The sequence below is a fragment of the Rhinolophus sinicus genome, linkage group LG04 (assembly GCF_036562045.2).
Source record: "Rhinolophus sinicus isolate RSC01 linkage group LG04, ASM3656204v1, whole genome shotgun sequence".
NCBI classification, from domain to species: Eukaryota; Metazoa; Chordata; class Mammalia; order Chiroptera; family Rhinolophidae; genus Rhinolophus; species Rhinolophus sinicus.
Window position 1 is genome coordinate 173105336 of NC_133754.1, and position 23093 is coordinate 173128428.

General features: G+C 47.4%; 1 protein-coding gene across 1 annotated transcript in view; it reads left to right on the plus strand.

The window, feature by feature from the left end:
* Window positions 1-23093, plus strand: part of PAPPA (pappalysin 1) — a 235194-nt gene that overhangs the window by 26897 nt on the left and 185204 nt on the right. The window contains exon 2 of the mRNA XM_019731188.2: window positions 5359-6421. Within this exon, the coding sequence (XP_019586747.2) occupies window positions 5359-6421 (1063 nt within the window). The remainder of the gene's footprint in view (window positions 1-5358; window positions 6422-23093) is intronic.

Below are 23093 nucleotides of genomic sequence, written 5' to 3' on the forward strand. Positions count from 1 at the left end.
ACACGATTCAGCTCATAACACATGGAAAGAATGATGGCAGCCCAGTGACAGCAACCTTGAAGAAAAAACAAAAAACAAAAATGTGGGTCCAAAACCAACAGGCAGGAATCTCGCAGTGCAAGTCCATATGTGGAAGCATGAGCTCAGGGAGGTATTCCCAATGCCAGGGAGACAACAGGCCCAATCCTGGGTCCCTGTGAAGTGGGGCGAACCAAGTAGAACAGATTAAACACGAGTCATAAAGAACCATTGATTCTTAGTGTTTTAGGCTCAGGCAGAAGAATGGCATGGGCAGCAGCCCCCCGGCTTGCCGTTCCGTTTACCTTGCTTGCGTTGGTGCTATGGGACTTACGGAAATATTTTTGGAGGGGCTGTGCCTTCAAACGGCCCCCATTTGGCACTTCTTGCAGTGATGTGATTCAGAGCCTGGGCTGGGAATCCTGCAGGCCTGCATTATGGGCGGTGTTGCCTTGCATAAGCCTCTTCCCCTTCCTGAACCTCAGTTTTTTCTGAAGAATGGGCAATGCTGACAATTTTGTCGTGAAGATTAAGTAAGAGGCTTAATGCAGAGCACATGGTACCTGGCAAGTTCTAAATAAAGGGCCACATGCTTTTTAAAGAAGACAGCAGTAGAGAAGTGTCTCTCCCTCCCTTTATTTTTTCTTTTAATAACAAACTCTGTGGGGCACCTACAAGGCACCGGGCTCTGCATTGGATGCTAGGCATTTTGAAAGGAACCAAATGGACACATAGGTGGGAAACCCAGACGTTGTATGTACAGAAGTGGTGGATTTTCGGACAGGGAGGAGCAGGGTGAATATGTGGGAGAAAGATTTGTCTGTGCTGGGGTGGAATGGAGTGGCCAGACAAAGCTGTCCTGGAGTACTGTTTAAAGTGATATTTAGAGGGTAACCCCACAGCCTGGAGGTTCTCCCAGTCTAACCCTGGCCAAGGTTTCGGGAGACGCCCCATTAGCCTTCTGCCATCAAACTTGCCTCCTTATACATGCTCTTCACCTCTGGGGTGAAGTGTAGTGAGTAGATGAGAAGAAAAAGAGGCAATGACAGTAAACATCAAGCTTCTGGGTGTGGATAGCAAGCCCTTTTCACAGCAAGCCTACCTGCAGGAAGGTAGGGACATGTTAGAAAGGCCAGCTGACCAGGGTTCGAGTGACCGATGACACTCGAATGACACTCCATCTGTACAGCAGGCCCAGACACCTCACATGGGCCTGGGAACGGGCTCTCTCCCACTTGTACTGTCTGCCTCCATGTATTTACAGCCTGGAGACAGCCTTGTGTTAATTAGATGTAGATGTGTGCAGGATTGCCTGAGGCCTTCCATCTTGCCAGGTGGGGATACGTCCCCTGGGATCCACCTCCAGTACCACACAGATGGTGCTCACTTCAGACCTACTCTCACTGTTTCTTCCACTATGTCTCTATCTTCCTGGAGAACCATGGGGAGAGACAGGGTGGAGGTGTTGGGAATATACCCATGTCCTCCAGAGACACAGAAGAGAGGGGACCTAAGCATGCCAGAATCGGGAATGGCACGAGGCCTCCGATCAAATCAACATATTTGAGAGTACCTCCTACTTAGAAGGAACCGTTCTAACAGAGAATAAAAGACCTCTTAGATTATAGTGGGGAATGATTTAATCCGAACCCCTCCTTTTTCAGAGAAGGGAAATGAGCCCCACAGCATAAGGGGTGGTGTGGCTTGTCCTAGGCAAGTTCATCTGGCAAGCTGAGCCCAGATATATGGTTCCACGTCCCCGGTTCTGGGCTGGTGATACAGCAGTGTACCCTAATCCTACCCCCTGAAATGTGACTTCTGTTGATGAAAATATTTTCCTACAGAAATAGGTCCCCGTCACCATTCTATGCCTCACCCCATCCCTACTGAAGTTCAGTGATTTCCTTTCGCCACTTACACTCCAGGTAAATATTTCCCTCTGAACTTCTGAAGCGACTGCTTCAAGGCTCTCATTTCCCTTAATGTGTTTCCTCTTGGTTCTACTGCAAACCCTCTCTTTGCCCTTCCTCTCTGCCTCCTGGGGCTAAATCACCTCTTAGTGCCCTGCGCAGTGGTGCAGAGCCTGGCCTTTTCTCACTGTTTCCTTCTTCTCTCTTGACTGCAGACAGAGGTGGCCTGAGCCAGGGTCCCCAGCCCCAGGAAGGTTCTGAACTGACGGCACCCTACAGATGTGTAAACATTTTACCTTGCTAACCCAGCTAGCCACCTTCCAAAGGCAACAGGAAAACCAGGGACTGGGAGCCCCTGGCAAAATAAAAACCTGCAGAGAGAGAGAGAGAGAGAGAGAGAGAGAGAGAGAGAGAGAGAGAGAGCCCTATTTCAGATGTTAATTTCCTCATTAGAAGAATTTTCTGCTTCAGTGTATGGGGGTAGGAGGGTGAGCCAGGGAAGGGAGAGACTGTGAGTTGAGAGGTGGGATGGTGGGGGGTACGAGAGTATCAGCTCCAGGAACCATTGCTCTCCTTGATGCTCATAGAGGGTAGGTAACTCATTCCAAATCTGGAGTCAAAAATTTGGCGTTGGAAACGTCACTGGGGAGGTAGTTTTTATGCACAGTCTCCTACTAGCAGCTAAGCCCATGGGAACTTAGGATTTCTAAGTAAGGTTTGCAGTGGGAGGAGGAAGGGTGCTTTTTCGGGCCTTCCTCTTACCTGCTCTTGATGTATTGGTCAAGATGCCTTCTCTCTCTGGCCTTCCCGTTTTCTGCTTCTTGTCATTTTCTATTTTTCATCCTTGACCTCACTCCCAGATCCTCCAGCATCTTAAAAATGAAACTCCTTTTGGAGAGCCAGACTGTATGCCAAGAGCCACACTGCTTTTAAGTATGACAACTTAAAGAGAGATACAGATGAGGGAATTAAAATCCACAGAGGTGAAGTGATTTGCCCCAGATATATAGCTCGTGATGGTCGTCATGAGGATGACCCTGAGTCCAGAGACCCTGCACTTTCTACCCTACCAAGAACACACTCTGCCTTCTGATTCTCTCTGTTCGTTAGCTGTGAAGATAAAAATCAGTGCCCCTGATTCTATTTGTCCTCTCTTCTCTCTGTCTGTTCAGAATAACTCATAGGCTCATTCATGAGACACTGAGTGCCTGCTGTAGGTAAGTCATGGAGCAAGCTGCGACACAGGGTGCAGATGACTCAGACGGGTCATCCCTGTCAGAAAGCATCCAGTCTGGGGTGGGAGGGGGTGGGACGGCATGACTCTAAAACCAGAGAGCAAGTGTCCAGTTTCCTAAAAGTAAAATGAATTCAGAGAAGAAAATGATCATTCCTTACAGAGAAGAGAATGATCAGGGAGAGATTCTTGGAAGAGGTGGTTTCTGTGTCAGCTGTTGGGAAACCTGGAATCACAGAAAAGCAGACTTGGACGGAGCATGAGAGGGGAATTTCATTCAATCCCCTTCTTTGCCACATGGTGGAGAACCCAGGCCCAGAAGAGGTACTTGGTCCTTCACCAGGTTGCCCAGACCATGAGAAAAGGTTGATTTTATGAGGATACTCTGGCCATTTCATGGAGGACTGTTGGCCTGGGAGTGGGAAGAGAAGTGTAGGCAGACTTAAGTGCCTGACCCAAACTGCCCTCCACGTCAGCTGCTAACAGAGAGATGGACACAAATTCCGGGGCCCTGGTGCCCACAAAGGAGTAAAGACGATGTGGGCCTCCTCTATTGATTTTTCGGGAAGCTCTCCATGATCATTTGATGAGTGCTCATGGCAGACGCACACTCAAAGTTACTGTGACTGCGACAATTCTCAGCTGAACGTAGGGGCCATCCTTGTAAATGGCATCTTTTATTCATCCTCGTAGCCGTCTCATTCTCCTCCCACCTGGCCTGATGCATCATCTGAGAGCTAAAATACACTCTTAGGTAGAAAGTCCCCTTCCCCGTCCAACGACCTGTCTGTGCCAAGGACACTGGGTATATACCACAAAGGCTGGGGAGTAGGGGTTGGTGAGTGTAAAGATAATTGGATCCAAAGAGAATCTGCTAAGTGACTTCCTGGGGTTCCCAGGGTAAGTGTAGAGAAGTCTGGCTTGGAACTTTCCCAAACACCCAACTAAAACTTGTGACGCCCCCAGGCAGATGGTGTAATCCTGATCCATAGTGGCACTGATGAGGGAGAGGGTGATGTGTAGCGTCAGTGCAGAGGACAGTGAATATGAGGGTGTGATGGATCCAGAACCACTCACCAACCAGTTGACTGTAAACCCATCTCTTTACCTTCTTTAATTTCCATTTCCTCCCCTGTAAACTTAATGTCACCACCTTGGGGATGTTACATGGATTAAATGAATTAATGCACACACAGACCTTAGCACAATGCTTGACCTGCCATTAGTTGTTTGGTAGTTTTTACTTATTATTAGCTATTATGCAGGAGTCCCCAACATCTGTTTATGTTAAGAGACTGCTGGGGGTTTGTGTGTGTGTGTGTGTGTGTGTGTGTGTTTCTTTTGTCTTTTTTTAATATTAGCTTTAGTGTTAGAGAAAAACAAACTGAATTGGGTCTCAGGAAATTTGTCAATGACTTTATGTGACCTGACAAATGCCTTCCATTCTCTGGATCTCAACTCTCTCCCTTGTCAAGGGAAGGAGTTGAAAGCGGTGGTCTTTAAAAACCTTTCCAGCTCAGATATTCAGCATGCCTGCCTTACTTTGGGACTGACTGTCAGGGCTTGCCAGGACTCCTGTTAGAGACAGAGGGTTAGCTTTGCTTGATGCTCGCTTCTTCAGGCCAACTTTCCCGACGAATCACCACCACGGGTCATCTGATGACCACTAACAGCTGATGTACACTCAAAGCTATGGTTCTGCTAAAGGAACAGCTTCTATTCACTGCTATCTCCCTCTGTTTCTCTCTCACCTGTATCATCCTACACTTAAAATACCCACTTCATTAGAAAGTCTTCTTCCCCGTTTCACAGCTTTGCAAAATCAAAGGTTTTCAGATTTCAATTACCATCATTGGTGGAGGTGGTATTTTGTTTAGTTCAAGTACTGATTCTTCAAACAACAACTTGTTTTTCTATGCTCCATATTCAAAGCAAATAAAAGTGAAACTGCTTGGGTTACAGTTGTGGTAAGAAGCCCCTCCCCGCAAACCCAACTCACTGTCCCCTCAGGTCCTCTAGCCTTCGCCTTGCCCTCAGGGTGGTCCCCGAGGCCCCTTCAGTAACTGCCAGGATCCCACAGAGCACAGTGTGAAGACTTGGGTCTAGACATCCTGGTAGAAATGTATTGGAGATAAATATTTTACCCCTCTTCTTCCATCCTTTATTTATTCATCTTTCTCTTTTGGGGCCATCTAGGGCTGTATGACAAATGTTCTTATACCTCTCGTGACCGAGGATGGGTCGTGGGCATTCACACCGTCAGTGACCAAGGCAACAGAGACCCGCGCTACTTCTTCTCATTGAAGACAGACCGGGCCCGGCAAGTGACCACCATCAGTGCCCACCGCAGCTACCTGCCAGGCCAGTGGGTATACCTGGCTGCCACCTATGATGGGCGGCTGATGAAGCTCTATGTGAATGGTGCCCAGGTGGCCACCTCTGGGGAGCAGGTGGGTGGCATCTTCAGCCCGCTGACCCAGAAGTGTAAGGTGCTCATGCTGGGAGGCAGCACCCTGACTCACAACTACCGGGGCTACATTGAGCGCTTCAGTCTGTGGAAGGTGGCCAGGACGCAGCGGGAGGTGCTGCTGGACATGGAGACGCATGGCCTCCACGCGCCTGTACCTCAGCTCCTCCTCCAGGAGAACTGGGACAATATGAAGCGCACCTGGTCCCCCATGAAGGACGGCAACAGCCCTCAAGTGGAATTCAGCGCTGCCCACAGCTTCCTGCTGGACACGAGCTTGGAGCCCCCTCTGTGTGGGCAGACGCTGTGTGACAACGCCGAAGTCATCGCCAGCTACAACCAGCTGCCGCGTTTCCGCCGGCCCAAGGTGGTGCGTTACCGCGTGGTCAACCTGCACGACGACGGCCACGAGAACCCCACCGTGAGCCGCCAGCAGATCGACGTGCAGCACCGCCAGCTGGCTGAGGCCTTCAAGCACTACAACATCTCCTGGGAGCTGGAGGTGCTGGAGGTGAACAACTCTTCCCTGCGCCGCCGCCTCGTCCTGGCCAACTGCGACATCGGCAAGATCGGGGACGAGAACTGCGACCCCGAGTGCAACCACACGCTGACTGGCCACGATGGGGGGGACTGCCGCCACCTGCGCCACCCCGCCTTCATGAAGAAGCAGCAGAATGGGGTGTGCGACATGGACTGTAACTACGAGCGCTTCAACTTTGACGGCGGAGAGTGCTGTGACCCCGACATCACCGACGTCACCAAGACTTGTTTCGATCCCGACTCTCCACACAGGTAAGACCTGTTGGGCAGATGATGCCCGGTTCAGAGCTGAACTTGTCCCCCGTTTTATAGGCAAGTCACCTGAGGCCCATAAGGGTTTCGGGAATTTCCCAGTTTACACAGTAGCTTCGTGACTGAGGCCAGTCTGTTACTCACGTAATCACGGGGACCATATGCAAGCATAATTCATCACAATCATGTTTATTGAGTGCCTACTCTGAGCTGAGAAGGAAAACTCAGAACCCTGTTTTCTCGAAGACCTCAGAGTCTAAATTGGGTGGCAAGAGCAGAGAACAAGCAGCTGTTGAAATGTATGTGGTAGAGTGGGTCAGAGTTGTGCCATCCAACACGTAGTCCCTAGCCACGTTTCACTGTGTACATTAAAATCAGTTGAGATTAAATACAATTTAAAATCCAGTTTCTGAGCCACACTAACCCCAATTCAAGTACACAGTGGCCGCATGGGGCAAGCGACTACCATACTGGGTGAAGCAATGTGGTCTGTTAGACAGAGCAGGTAAAGCTGGGGCCACCTGGGGTCGGACAGCCTGGGTTCAGCTCTCAGGGATCCTATTTCCTCACTTTGTGACCTCTTAGATGCTATTTCCCCATGTGTAAAATAGTAATAATCGTGGTACCTGTTTTGTCAAGCTGCTCGGAGGGTTGAGAGTGAGAGAAGGCATATAAAGCACAGTCTCTCTCATAGTGGCTAGCAGACAATTAATTCTAAATAAGTGTGTTTGTCATTATTTGTATAATGAAAGGTAGCGTGTGCTGTGTAAAGGGAGTGCCATGGGAGATCAAAGAGAAAAAGGACTGAATTGCAGTTTGAGTACCTCGGGGCGAGCTTTGGTACAATTCGGACCTCAGAGATTGGGTTGGGGAAGCATGGAACACCCTGGAGGCAGAGGAGCTTCTCGTGTCCTGCTGAGAAGAGGGTATGAAGGGGGGTCTTCTGTCTAATGTCTCTCGTAGCCTCTGCCTTGTGTTGTCAACTCTAACCAGGAGCTCCAAGGGGGGGACCCATGGGTGATGTGTATTCGATGTGGGACCTGGAGGAACGACTTCCGAGCCAGAGAGACAGTTCACATCCATTTTTCTGATGTCCCAGTTTCACACTGAACTTTTCCATTCTGTCCAACACATCGGACCCTGGATTTGCTGATAGCCTGAGCATATTTGCAGACCTCTGCAGCTTTTCTGCTGACTCTTCTCTTTATGTGTCTCTCAAAAGAGCAAGGGCCTCCCCTGCACAGACAAAATACCTATGTGCAAAGGAATGACGATGCTGGCAAGAGAATGTCATGCCTGGCAGCAAGCCAGAAAGCACGTCAGCTCAGCTTCCTGGCACCAGGCGGGCCCCTGGACTCTCACCTTGGCTGAGACACATGAACAGCCCATGGGGGAAGAAGCCTTGGTGTGTGGCCAGTTCCTTCCAGGTCACAATGCCCTTTCATCTCTAATCTCATTTGGGCTTTGACAGAATTTGGCACAAAGACAAGATAGGGGTTAATATTTGCATTTGATGGACAGGGAAATAGAGGGCCTTCGAGAGTAAAATGACTCTGCCAAGGTCATGGGTCAGGAAAGTCATTCGGTTAAGTCACAAATGCAGGTTTTCCGAGGTTAATGCAGCACTCGTATGTGTTCTGCTGAACTAGACTCCCAGCAGTTACCTACGTGCCCACGCAGCCTGGGCATGGCAGAGGACGAATGGCTGGAAGTCATTCACCCATTTGTCATTCATTCATTCATCCATCCATTCATGCAACACGTGTTTATTCAGCACCTACCAAGTGCCGGGAAGATGGGTACCCGGACTTCTATTTTGCTGAAGGAAATGCAGGCTTCGGAATGATGAAGGGATTAACCTAAGGTCACTCAGCTAACAAATGGAGAGCTCGGATTTGAACCCAGGTCTGTTGACTCCAAAGCGCTCACTGAAGGAGGGTATTTTTAAGTTGAAGGCACAGTAAGAGGCAGAGTTAAAGGACAGGAGTGACAGTCAGGGTGGCTTTCGTAAAGCCTTGGGGGGAAACTGCTGAGTATGATTGGGTCAGGACCGAGGGCAGCTGGCTTTTGGGGCAGGGCGCTGTGCTGATGTGGAGGGGCTGGGGGCCCCAGATGCGAAATACCTCACTATCAGCAGACAGAGCTGGCAGGCTCCAGTGGCCTCCCTCTTCTCTAAGTCATGGGGCTGCATGCCCAGCATGTCTGTGAGTGGCCCTGGGCCAGTGCTGTGACCACTCACGCCAGGGCCTGTTTGTTTGCTGGCTGGGAAAGTCGTGTGCCCTGGGTAAGCCCCACTGGGCAACGTGTCATCTCCTCACGGGGCTGGGGGTGACAGCATTCTGGCAGCATCAGCTCTCCTGTGTGCAGAGAGAAACCTGTGAAACTTTGTAGAGAAGTATTTGCTTTTTGAATTGAAAGAAAAAAAAAGGAGGGGGAGGAAGTGGAGGAGGAAGAAATGAGAGAAAAAAGGAAAGAAGAGAGGCACCTGTGATAGAAGCAGTGAACATTCGATTAACATTATCTAGGCGATCTTTAATAAAGAGCTGAACTTAACTGTCACCCAGGGTGTTTGTCTCTCTCTTTCTTTGTCTCTCTCCATTCTCTCTCTTTTTCTTTTTTAATGGGTAAAGGCGGTAAAGATAATATTTAAATTACTCGTTTTCAATCTCTGGTGAAGTACCAGGTTTCCCCCCTCCCCCTAAATGTTGCAAACCAACACCTTTATAATATGCAGCAACAATGAATGGATATAAAATGAAATACTGTGAGCGTGGGGAAGCAGTGTCAGAGTTCTATAAAAGTGTCTTGAGTAAAATAAGATCCACCAGCAATGCAGCAGGCACATTGACAGATGCCATCAGAGAAGTGCCATTTCTTTGAACTCATTTAAACTCATGCTTTACCTAATAAACCTTGGGCTCTTTAGTCCGTGTTCTCAAGAATTCTTACGTTGTAGGAGAGCACCCAGCCCCAGCAGATCTAAGACTGCAGATCAAAGTGGTATCAAATGTCAGGCCTAGAAACATCTTTGGAGATCACTAGGTCCAAAATCCTTCCCTTCCCTAGAGGGACACTGCGGACAAATCTCACCCAGTCCCTTAGGGCCATACTAGGGTTAGGGGTGCTCTCGATTTCTGCATCCTGGTTGTCCGCTGTGGCACAGCTTCCCAGCACTGCCCTGGCATCCTTGCAGGCCACCGGTACCTACCCCTCACATTCTGTCCTCGCTCTATTCTTTGCCTGCTGTCCTCAAGAGCTTGGGATTATGAAGTCCTGAATGAGTGATTTGGGAAGAGAATCTTTCTGTGAGTCATTGAAGCACTATTATATTAGAGCGACATTGGCAGTGAGTAAGAGGCTGTGATAAGGACAGCAAATTGAGGTGTGCACCGAGGGGGGGACTGGGACAGACAGTGAGGGGGCCAGGAGCCTTATCGTATAATCATTTGAAAATGTTTGGCTGGGTGAGAAAATTCTCACAGGGCTGTGACCACAGGACCATGGCACATGCACTTCCAAGTATCAGAAAGCATGTCCTGTGGAAAAGGGGGCAGAGTTATTCAATATGGTTTCTAAGCCGTGGCTGGGACCGGCGTGTGGCAACCACAGGAGGCAGCTTTGAATTGAGTAACAGATAATGTCATCCCTAATCAGAATGGTCCTTCCAGGGGAGTGCTTCTCTGTAGGGAAGTGAGCCCCCCCTCACCTGAGGCACGCACCTTGAGGTGGTAGCCAGGATTACAGCAATGGAGGGAAAGGCAGCCTTGATGGACTTGGAAGTGAGCAGTACACAGCCCAACTTTTTGACGATACCTTGTTCCAAATCATTTTAGGAAACCAAATGGTGACTGTTTCTGTCCTGTTTAATGGGCATTTATTGGGCACGTCTACCCCTGCCGGCCTCCCTGCTATTCACTGGGGGTGTTGAAATGAGTAGGACACTTTTCTCACCGTTGAGGGGCCTTCCACTTAAGTAAGGGAGTCATAGTCAAACATAAGAAACTCTGATCTGTGGTTTTAGTGGCACACAGTGGGGCAGGAGACCTAGAAAGAGAGATTTATTCTTCTGGGAAAACAAGACAAGTTGGCTGGAGCAGGTGTGATCTAAGTAGGCGTCGCGGAACTGGCAGTGCATTGAGAGACAGAGATGCAGTCTGCACCAGTCAGGGTCCTGGCGGGAAACAGATGGCGCATTTGGAAAGAACAATTAAGGAGCATTGAAGGAGGGCCTATTTTGAAGGAGAAGCTATTTGCAACAGTGTAGGCAGGGTTTAGGACAACCGGCAAGGCCAGGGTCAGCAATCTGGGGGAGCCGTTTCTATCCTTGGCCTGTAGAGGCAAGAGGAGGGGAGTGGTTATGGAACCCCAAGAGAGTGGCTGTGTGGAGAGGAGCTTCCTGGCACCTGTGACTCTCCATAGAGAGGAGTAGCCAATCTATGACCCGCTGGTCAGACGGGAGCCAGAAGATTAAATTCTATACATCACTTCTCCCTGCCTTCTAGTCTCCTGCCAGTGCTTCCCATTGGGGAACCAGACTGGTAACCACAAGCCAAAGCAACTCAAAGAGGCCAGCCTCTCAAGATCACAGAGCAGGGTGGAGAGGGGTGGGCAGTGGATGTGGGTAAGCAAACGGAACACGTCCCAAACACAGAGAAAGCCAGTCCATGCAGAGGGTACCGCGTGAGAATGGGGAGGGGGAGTGGGTGAGGAAGGGCTTGGAGAATACAGAGTCCCATAGCATGGCTGGGTGCAGACGAGAGGCAGAGGAAGGTGTAGTTCATCCCATGGAAAACTCTAGTATCAGGCTAAACCCTTCCTCCTTGCCTCTCTCCCTTACTTTATTTCCTTCTTTTCTTATTTCCTCCCTTTCTTCCTTCATTTCCTTCTTTCCTCCTTCCCTCCCTCCCTCCGTTTCTTTTTTCCTTCTCTCAGTAAATATTTGTTGAACGCTCCCTCTGTGCCAGCCCAGTCCCTGCCCATTGGGAGCTCAGCATCTCGTGGAGAAAGACAGACAAGTAAAGAGGCCATTGCAATCACCGATGTGAAAGGACCCCTGTGTCAGCCAGGAGGAACGGTCTGTGTGAGCAGTAATAGTCTTTCCATCAGACTGGTCAGTCAGAAACAGACATTCCGATGCTCTTTGGCCATTCTCTACTGTGGTGGAGATACGCCAGGTAGGCAGAACTTCATCTGCAGCTGTCAGCAATGTCTACAAATAAGTCAGAATGTGCTTCACATGCCTTTTTATAAATAAAATGGAAAACCTGGGTACTGATAGAAATCCCCAGAAGCAGGCAATCCCGGGGCACTTGGCATTTTAGTCTGTATGTACCCCACTGCAAGATGTTGCAATAAACCCACCAACTTCCTGTTTGGACCTTCCCCCCCCGCCCCAGTCTGCCAGCTCTGGCACCATTAGGTTATTTCACCTTTGTCCATGAATATCTATTCATGTGGAATGGGGCAGATGGAAAAAAAAGAGACTCCCCTTATATACTGTTGGAGCCAACATTTTCTTTGTCTTCGCTTTATTATTATTTTTAATGTAACAAGGGTATTCCCATTGCCATGTTTTGATTGATTGCCTGATTGACTGACTGATTGATTAATTGGACCCTGGTTGACATCGCTGGAAGTCTTTGGCAAGGGTACAGTGAGGCAGCCTCCCTGACCCCTCTGCGGGCCTCTGTAGTTTCCCCTCAGCCTCTTCCCCTGCCCCTTACCAGACTCCATTCAATGGTTCACCTTCATTCACTGGGGTCTCTCACTTCTTTTCTGGGGTGATTTCAGGGAACATACATTTCTTTCACCCACGATATCTCCAAATCTAGAAAAGGTGTGTGGACTCAGGGACTCTGAGCTGAAAGGGGCACTGGAGTGGTCCAACCCCCTCTTGCTGTGGACGAGGAGACTGGGCTCCCAAGAGAGGCAAACACTGACCCAGGCCTCACACCGAGAGTGGGCTGAGCTGAGAGCCAGACCCAGAGTCTCATGTTGTAGTCCCAAGGCATTTCAGCCCCTCTACTTTGTCCTGGTATCTCACAAGCTGGCCATATGAAGCGTAGACAAATTCTATTTAGTATGGTCGCGTTCTTACCCATCATCCCTATTCTGTTAAGATACTTCAATATCCGAGGCACTGTGATCAATGCCCTAGGGATCTAAGATGTAATCTCTGTCCTGAAAGTGCTTGTAAGCTGTGGTTTAATGACCTTTGCTTACTTGTCATTCAAGAGATGGCAAGATGATTAATTTACAAATGAACCACACCAATGATAAAGCTTCCCTGCACTCTGAGAAAAGGCAGGCTCCCTGTGCTTTGGAGAAATTAGGAAAGGTTTTCTGGTGGAGAAGGCATACAGTCTTGCAGCATTAGTTGGCTTTGTCGTGATAGAAAAGAGGTGGGTGAGAGCAAAGGGATTGGGGGCTCTGTAGGGAAAGCATGAGAAAGGGATGAGTGTGCGTGGGACGTCATGCAGGGGAAACGGAGTCTAGTTATGACTCGGTAGCTTCTTAGCTATGCAATCTTGGGCAAGTCTGTTGATCAGCCTGTGCGTCCATTTCCATATCTTCCAAAAGGGAATAATAATAACATCTGACCGCCTGGATCACACCGCCTTGAAGGTCACATAAAATAATATCCCAGAAAGAGTTCTGGGAAGAGTTAACCAGCCTGCAGATGAAAGAGCGCATTGTTATATATTTTTTTTCAGTAACTTTATTCATTCTTTTCCAGTCATCATGTAAGAAAAATAGCTTGGAATTTTATAATCAGAATATCAGAGTTTATTTAACGTGACTAATAGTCATTAAAACAATAACAGGAGTCAGGCCTGGTATAGTAGAAAAATGATGTGTGTTGGAGACTGACCAGGGGTTGAATCTTGCATCCACTGTTCATTCGCTGACTGACCTTGGCCCAGTCCTCACTAAGAGTCACTGGTTTGTCATCTATAAAAATTGGGTGAGAACAGCTCTCCTGGGACATGACAGGAAACTTAAGTGGCACAGGGTCTGGCACACAATAGGTGCTGGAGAAACGCTCCCTCCCTTCTCGAGTACACACGTGGATTCCTCCTTGTCAGCACTGTTTTTCAGAGATGCCTTCCTGCAGCGTCGAAACGGAGGCCTGGATAAAACCAGTACACACACAGAGCATTTATCCAGATGACTTTCATTCTTAAAATACTAACTTTTTTTTTTTTTTTTTAAAGACTGGCCACAGAATTGGCCTTTTTAAATAAAGACCACATAACTTATATCAAGCTCATTGAGCTTGCACACTAGTTTATTTTGAAAATAGCCCAAATGTCTAACTGTGTTACAGGACATATTTCCTCATGGAACAATCCCAGGCTGTGTTGGGATTGGTCATAATGGGTGGTATGCCAATTTGGTCGAAGTTCCTAGATTTTTCAACTATCTCCAGCCCACAGGCCTGCCTGAGTGTAGATGCACGAACACACACACCAGCCACACTTGTCCACCGGTCCCATTCTCTTGGAATCAGTCTGGGTTTCCTTCATACTTTTCTTCTGAACAAAGCCCATGTTTACTCACAGGTCCCACCTGTGACCCTTGTGTATATGTGACTTTGCTCTTTGAGAGCAGAATAGAGGGGTGAATGCAGAGCAGGAGAACTGCTCGTGGCCCCTGTCGGTGACGTGAATACGGAGCTCAGAGCAGTGACCTGTGAGAAGCACTGGAGGACCAGAACAGTCCAGCAAGTACGTAAGACTGTAACCTTTGGAAGCAGTCAGAGCATATTTGAATCAAGGTCCTCCACAGTTCTGTGACCTTGAACAAGTCTCTTCCTTTATCAAAAGGGGCAGCTTTCCTGCTCTGTAAGATCGGGGTTAAAAGTAACAGTCTACAGCATTGGGGGTTTAGAGGATTCAATGAAATAATGCACAGTCAACCCTTTAGAGTAGCACCCTGCGCTGAGTGAACTCTCCAACTAACAGCGGTGGTTGTTTGGGGATTTTCCATCGGCAGGAAATCTTCCATATAGAGCCCTTAATTCCCAGCCCCCTCTTGACCCTTAGTCCCCTCACTAGAACCTCAGGACTCGCATGGGGGTTAGAGAAGACCTAATCACTCTTTACTACCAAGAGCCCTTTTAGTTTGGTCTGGCCAGATTTCATTTTTAAAAGAGTTTCTTTACTCCAAAAGCCCTGCACATATTAAATGCTAAAGTATCCATTTCCTCGAGATAGGCAGCGCACCACACTGAGGTTTATACCTTTCCAAGAAAAAGCAAAGTTACGTTTGGGCTCCCTGGATGGGGCTCACTGAGTGGTTCACGCATGTGTAAGGGGAGGAGGGTGCCCTAACACGCTCAGGGCCGTTCTGAGCAATGTAAGGGGTGGAACAAACTCCCTCCTGGCCGAGACTCTTGCCACAGCACACTGGATCTCTGAGTTTACAGATGCAAATTGGAATCTTTTTGGGGGGACAGCCAGAGAGGCCCCCCGGCTTGCCGGGATCTGAAACGCTCCCTCTCTCACCCCTTTCCTAGATGTGTGTTTCCATCGCTAGCTCCCTGGACAGATGGGAGCACTCAGTGCCCTTTCGAGGGCCTCCACAGGAGGCAGCTGGGTTTTTTTCCACCCGGGGTTTTGCATAGTCAGCACGCTCATTTGCCTTTCTTCATCCACTGGTGACACTCACCACTCAGGACAGCCTCAGCGCTCTCGATCAGACGCCCTTTCAGGTTAGGAAACAAAGTGGTGCGGGTGTGAGGGAGGGTTCAGAGGACAGACACCAGTACATTTTGTTTCAGTAAACCATATTTCCCTAAATTGATCACAGCTCAGCTTGCATCTTCAAACTCACAGCGGGCCAATTTTCCACCTCCTGAGAGGGAACCTTCACTCTTACTTTCTGGAAACACAAAACTAGTGTGTGAACAGCAGTGTGTTTTGCTCTTGGGTTTGTTTGCTTAAGTCGAACAAGCTCCGATGCCCCCATTTTGTTGTTGGTGGTTTTTTTTTTTGGGGGGAGGGGCGTTTCTCTGTCTTTTTCCTTCCCTCTTTGCTTCTCTTTCTTTTTTGCCGTGTTCTAGTTTGTTTTGGTGCCCTGGTGATGAAGGATGGAAGCGGAGGGGATTTGTTGTCTCTATTGCAAACTTCCGATGTTTGTGATTGCAGCCTTTTAAAAGTTCAAACGGCCAACTGCAGTTGGACTTAGCCTTGAGCTTGACTTCTGGCTACTGAACTATTTTTACGGCCACAGAGGGCAATGGTGGCTACAACTTCCAAAAAGCACGAACTATCTCAAAATCTTACAGAGGGTGGAAAGCAGACATGAGAGCTATTTCCCATGAGGATTCATGGGAGAAAAACACAGTTTGCCTGTGGCTTGGCACAACATGAGGAAGGAAGTGACTAGATAGTTCCAGTAACTTCTTAGCCAACATGGAGTCAGTCACTTCTTTTACTTCAAATCCTTCATCTGTAAAATGGGACAGTTTGGGTAGAATATTTCCAAGATCTCTTCCTATTCAGATGTTTTCAAATCAGACACTAGAATAACGCTGGTTACAGGGTTTGTGGGTACAGGGCTAGAGAACAAATGGGGAGCTTACTATTGATAAGGTACAAATAATGCCCCACACTGACAGTGGGGACTTCCAGGGAAATAAGAGACATTCTTGCCTTCAAAGTATTAACCAGCCCCTGTATCTTAATTGAAAATGATGCATTGGAATAGCAGTGAAGGAACAGTGATACTCTATGACAAGTTGAAAAAAAATCCTACTCTCGTTACTGAAGTCCCAGCAGTGACCTAATGACGGTCCTCCATCTCAAGCAGTCTGTGTGTCTACTATTTTATTTATTCAGGGCCCTCAGGCCCTGAATGTGGCATCCCCTTTCCAAAAATCAATTTGAATTTAATTCTACTTGTAAGAGCCTGACATACAGTGTCATGCTTTCCAGCAAGCACCATTTCCCCATGCTTTAACTCTGTGTCACAAGATCCTTGGAGAGCTATCTCTTTTTTAACCTCAGGAGAAACCCAAATTTGGGGAAGTTGTTAGACTTGTTCAAGGTCATCCAGAGAGGTCTAGATTTACCGTAATGGCTGTGTAGTTCTAACTTCAGATCATTCGGTTATTTGCCTAAGGTTAGGTGATTTGTATGGGCCTCCAGTCCAGACTAAAATCTTGAAGTTGCCATATTGAAGCTATTGGTGATGATGTTGTAATTCTTGCTGTATCCTTCCCAAACATAATGTTGTTCACAGTCTTCACATCAGTTACATGGTTTTCATGGCTAACTACACAGTAGCCAAACTACACAGTCTAGTGAAACACCGCCTGTACCTCGAACACTGTGGCTGCTACAACTTATGAAATAGCGGTGATTTGTCTTTATTTAATTGTGCTTCAAGTGTAACACAAACCACAGGGCTGTCGGTGATCTGTGAATATTTTACTCAATGTGGTCAGTTGTATTATTTATCAATTGTGGTTTTGATCCTCCAAGAAGAAAGTGAGGTGGTGGGAAGAGATAGCTGCGGGCCCTGGAACTGTATGTGCTTCTCTCGTGAAAGCAGTAGTGTGACGTGAGATAGTCACATGACTGTTCTGGTACTTTCCACACACATTGTACTTCAATTGTTACTTTTCTTTACTTATCAGGATTTTTTCATGCTTAAGGGCTTCCCTGAAAATAAGTAAATTCTGAGACTCTGGGACTATCAAGGCAGAGATTGTAGAACCCCAAACAGAGATCTTAGGAAGTGACTGATCATTGGACATTGTGTGTGTGTGTGTGTGTGTGTGTACCCCTACTATGTGCAGGCACAGTTCTAGGTGCTGGGAGCACAACAATGAACATTCACAAGATAGGTGTGATTCTGCCCTCGTGGCATTTCCTGTAGGTAGATAAGCAGCTAGTTAGGTAAGTGCTTCATGGAGAACTTCAAGGTGCTGAGGAAACACAGAGGATGGGCACTTGACTTCTTAGGGGTCAGAGGCACTTCTAGTTTGAGTCCTGAAGGGTGAGTCATATTCACCAAGTGAGCGTAGCTGAGCTTGCCAAGAACCAGGTGTTCTGACACTTTGCCTTCTGCCACAGCTATCCCTAAAAGCCACTTGCAAAAAGGCAAATGAGAAAGACAGGAGCTGAGTAGTTCCTAGTAAAGCATATTCATTTTAAATTAGTGTCCTTTCTTCTGAGATGATCTTATTCTTTCCTGTGGAGCACTGCTGTAGTACCCTTTGTTGTATTATATGAGGGATGTCATAAGTGGTGTGTGCGTGTGGGGGGGGGGGGTCATCTTCAAATGCTTCATTTATTTGTCCAAGTTCAAAATCGCGACTTCCACTTCAATATCTTAAAATGATCCAAAGGTCTGAGAACCTCTCCACTGGCCCAACCTGCTTCTGTAAATCAGCAGCTCCCCTCCCCGCATCCACATCATCAGGATTCCTCATGCCACCCATCTCCTGGTCTCACTGTGATCCTACCCAGCAAAGAGCCGCAGACAGTGATTTTCCTAAGAGTTGATCGTCCATGTGACTCAGCGGAGGGCACAGCCCCAGGAGACAACTCGCCTGCTGGCCTCCAGTTGAGGACAGCAACAAGGGGGTGAGGCATGGAGGTGTAGAATCTGAGACTGATAAAGGAGAAATACTCCAGGAGACCAGGTCAGAAGCCAGGCCCATCGTTTCACCTCCTCTCACTCCCACCCCCCCTCAGCATCAAATTGTTTCCCATGCATAAATACCTCTCTACTTAGATAGTCTCGGACCCACCCCCTCTTCTGCAATCCACTGCCAATGCCTTCTTATCCACTTTGTTCCCTCCTCTGGTTCATCTTCCACATTCCTCCAGAAAGGAAGGAAAGCTCTTTGGAAAACATCAACCAGATCATTTCCTCTCCCGTGAAATCTGCCAGGGTCTGCTAGGAGCTTTCAGGGCACTCCGTCCCATAAGCTGGCAGACAGTGTGGCCACTGCCAACCCCTCCAGCCTCATCTTGCGGAGTGGCTCCCATGTTTTCAACTTTGCAGTCACACCAGAGGACTTGCAGTGTCTCACTCTTCTCCCTCTTTCATGCCTCTTGGCTTTCTGGAGCTTCTGCCATTTTCTCTGTCTCCTGTGTTTGTTCCAATATCCAATCAAGGTTTATCCTTCATGTGAAAACTGCAATGATATCTTACCCACCTTCAGCTAGGGAAGTGTCGTGACTCTGTGCTGCCATCACCTTCAGTACCCCTTCTATCATAAGACATATTGTAAGAGAAGGTAAGAGGCAATGGTGAAGCAGATGGTCTACAGTGACCCACAGACTAAGGGCCATCTCTCACCTCTGACAGCGATCTGTGGAAGGAGGAACTTTGGAAAAATGGTGTCACTTCACTGATCCCTGGTTTCTTCCCCTGTACATTGGGGATACTCATACTTAATACATAGAGCGTTTGTAAAGCTTCAAAGAAATAATATTTAAAAAGTACTTCCACAGAGCCAGTATGTAGTAAACTCCCCAAATAGTAGGTTTTATTAGTATTAGCACATTATGCTATGATCATCTGATTATTTGTCTCACTTCTTTCATAAAACTGCTAGCTCTTTGGTAGTGAAAATTGTTTCTCTTTTATATTGGTACGCCCAGTTTCTAGCTTAAAGCACGGTATGTGAGAGCATCTCAATAAATGTTGGTGAATGAAAGAGGAAAAGACTGAATGAATCACGTGCAGGGAGGAAAGGAGTTAGGAAGGAAGGAGAAAATGAAGGCAGGCAGAAAGGGAGGAAGGTAGATGGGAAAAGGAGAGGTAATGAAACAAAGACTTATTCAATAAATGAATGAAAGAATGATTGATTTTTCAACTGATCTTTGATTGGGTCTGTTCCATTTTTCTTAGACTGTGTGTCAAGCTTCTATACAAAAGCTATTATTTTGGAAACCAATCATCCAGGATTCCGAGAATTTAATAAACTCTTAATAAGCACTTTTTTTCCCCCTGTGCCTCTCCTTACAGACAAGAGAGGCGTATTTAAGCACTTCTGACAATGAAACTAAGCAGGAGAATAAAGTCCAGATCATTAGGGCCCTTGGGATAAAGTACAAAATCCAGGTTTTAGAACCGGTCACAGCTTGGAGAAAGCTTGTTATTTGGAACAAGGATATGGATGCAATAAACATTCTGAGGTTTATCTTGTTTAATGACTTGTCCTGCGTGGCTTTGATCTTTACATTTGATAATCACTTTCAAATGGTCTAGTGTGTGCTGAAAGGGGAGTAGTGGTTCCTGGATTTGAGGTCCTCTCTGGGAATGACAGGCTGCAATCAGAATTTGGAACTAGGCAATGTTACAGGACTTGCTCTATGAGTTGTAGAAACAGGGCATCTGCCTGTGAAGAAGATAAACACATTGGTCCAGTGATAAGAACCAGAATTCGCTGATGGAAGGGAGACAGACACAACAGGCCCTGGGAGCTAAGGTCTATTTTCTTTAGCTCCTTGAGTAAGCTAAGAAAGAGAATTATGCATTTTAAGGCCTTTTCATGGGTTCAACACTCTTCTAGCTCTTTCTTATGTGCTGCTTCCTTGAATTTTTATATTCCCCTTTCTAGGTTGAATTTGATAACCCCCATATTACAGATGGGCAAATTGAGGTTCAGAGAGATTGAGTCACTTCTCTAAGGTCACAATGCCGCTTGGTAGGAAAGGGTGGATTTGAACCCTAGTCTGTCTCTCTCTGAATGTGGGGCTTTTTTCTTTAGCACTCTGCTACTTTTTCTCTTAACTTGAAAGAACTGTTGCCAGCCTCTAGCCTGGAAGTGGCCCACTCACTCTCAGCCAGGGTTAATCCTCCTCAAATTGAGGACATTGACACATGACCAGCACCATCCCCATAACCCTCCTGCCCATATCAAGGGCCCAGGGAGCAGAACCTTGGCATGACGCTTCTCAAAGATCTCCTCAGATATCACTTCTGTAGCTGGAAAGTCAGTTTGCTTTGAGTGGGAATAAAACCTGAGACTGGTCGGTCTTGATCTGGGCTCACTGACACCCATGCCTCCGACCAGCCATCTTTAAAATGGGCGAGCCAGTGTATTATGCGTCTAGAGTTGGAAAAACTCAAGCCTCCCTTGATTGTACTTAAGGGACTGGTTGTTGTTGTTGTTCTGTATTTTGATTGTAGTTCTCTTTTGCTTCTCTTTCAATAAAACAGGCCCTGACAGCACTCTCATTGAGATTATTACAGAGTTGTACCATCTCAGGCCAGTGCATTTAGGAAATATGTTGTTGGCACTCACCAGCAAGTGAGATGCAGAAAGAAAATATTCTAATGACAGTTGAGTTGAGAGAGCTTTGATCTCCCTCCAGAACTGCTCTCATGGCTTTGAAATGCAGTTCTGGCAGAGAGGTACAGTCTGGGTGCCTTGGCATTCTGGGGCTGGGTCCCTTGAAACTGACATTCCAGGGGAGCCGCAACCTTCCCAGTAGGGTCCAAGTGCACAGGCTGCGCAGGAAGAAGAGAAACCAACACACCTCTCTTGAGGGACAGCTCGGGGAGAGGATCTAAGTTAGGAGGGACTTTCCGATTCAGCCCTACATTTCCCAAGCTCTGTTGGTGATGATATTATTTGGTTTTTTGACAAAGGCAGAGGTGGGGTGGGGAAAGGGACCATGGTCAGATATGTTTGGGAACACTTTATACACTATCTGACCGACTCACATTTTGTATATTAAAAGCTCTGAAAACTCTTGCGGTTAAAAAGTATATGTGTTTAACCTTGTTTAACAGAGCATGCCCTCAACCCCTTTGACTCGGAAACTTTTTTACCTTAAGTATTCATCTGCTTCTTGTGGGTTTAGCCTTCTATAGATAAGGATTTGGAAGACACTGAACTAGTTCACAAGCTCACTGATCAGATGGGAACCCTGAGCTGCAGACCAGGCAGCAGAGGGAGGAAGGAACAGGCGAGACATTCAGGCAATGCAGGTTCTGTACCGAGGCATCCAGCTGAGGGGGCGGGGGGCTGGGGGCTGCAATCCCTCCTGTACTTGACTCTCCAAGCCATGCTGCCTTTCAGGGAACTATGTCTCCCTAAAGGAAGAGGTGAGTTTACTAATGGGTGCAAAAGCACTGCCATACAGGCTAGGAAATTGAGGTTTGTTGTTACCTTGGGCAAGTCACTGCACCTCCCTGAGCCCCGGGCCACTCATCTGAAGTTATGCAATGTAAGAGAAAGGTGCCCACTCTCTGCCAATCAGTGGTAGCTCTCTGTCTTGAAGGAAAGTTTTAGGGGACACAGAGATGATAAAGACTTGGCCCCACCTGCTTGAAGCTCATAGCCTGGTGGGGAAGACAGGTACTCACACAGTGACGATAACACAGAGGAGGGTGATAGTAGAATCACTAGAATCAGAAGTGGGGGAGGGGGCTCTGAGGAGGGAGAAATCATTTTCAGCTAGAGGTGATATGATGATTTTGGTGTTGCTAATCATTATCATTGTAATAATAATGACAGTGCAATAAAAAGAGCCAATGCTAATGCTGGAGTGCTTTCTGTGTGCCGAGCACTGTGTGAGAAACTTCCTCTGCGTTGCCTCTGGCTCCAGTTCCACCCAGTTCTAATCCTCTTCACAGCCCTGAGAAGAGGACACCATTATCCCATTTTATAGGTATGGGTGGTCCCGAGCGTATACCTGGAGTACATCGCATGTAAGTGAACTTAGCAGGGAGGGTGAGATTTTAAAAGGCTGAAGATTCATGGGAAATAATGGACATGCTTAGGGAATGGGCATAATTGGGGAAAACCACAGGTTCTCAGATGAGGGAAGTGTGAGAACTTGAGAGGGAGGGTGTGGGAGGAAGAAGGTTGAGTGGTGGGGAGGAGGCACTAAAAGCTGAGACTGGGAGAGCCACCCAGAAGCAAACTGTCAGTTTAGGTTTTCCCCAGTAGGAGAAAACAGGAGAGCAGGATATGGAGGGCAGTGCGTGCCGGGACTGTGCAGAGCTGTTTCATTTAATCCTGCCGGTATCCCTGTGAGCTGAGACTCGGAGACGTGAAGCAGTGTGCCCTTGGACATAGGTCTGTCTGTCCCACTCTGGGTAGTACTGGCTCATAAATGAATAAACATACAGAGTTTTAGATTTAGATTGATTTTTTCTTCTGGGCTAATGATTTTTTTAAAAAACAAATAAATTTGATCAATTTATAAGATACACACAGGGCCAACCTTCCCACAGTGGCAAAATGGAAAGGCAAGTGTCCCTTGAGCAGGTTTCATCCTCAATCTCTCTAGACGCTCAGGGTTCTTCTCGATTTGACCTTCTGTGATTTCTCCTCCATCCGTTGGCTGAAAGGAATAAACAATATCTTAGAGAGACAGGGGGAAGGAGGTAGATACCCATGTGAACTCCTGTCCCAGAGATTTTCCCCTGATGCATTTGGGAGATACCCAGCTTGGCTCTGAATTGGTGTGAAGATGTTAGCCAGCAGAAGGAAACTTTTAGCCACAGAGCGCTTTTCCTTTGGGTGGGTCCCCCAAACAGAGATGGAGAAAAGAGAGGCCAGTGGGGCTAGAAGCCTGAATGGCTACCATGGATTCCTCCTTTTTGGAAAACTGAGACTTCTCAAAGTATGAAAAAAAAAAAAAAAAAAAAAAGAAAGAAAGAAAAAAGAAAATCGAAAAAAAAAAAACACCAAACA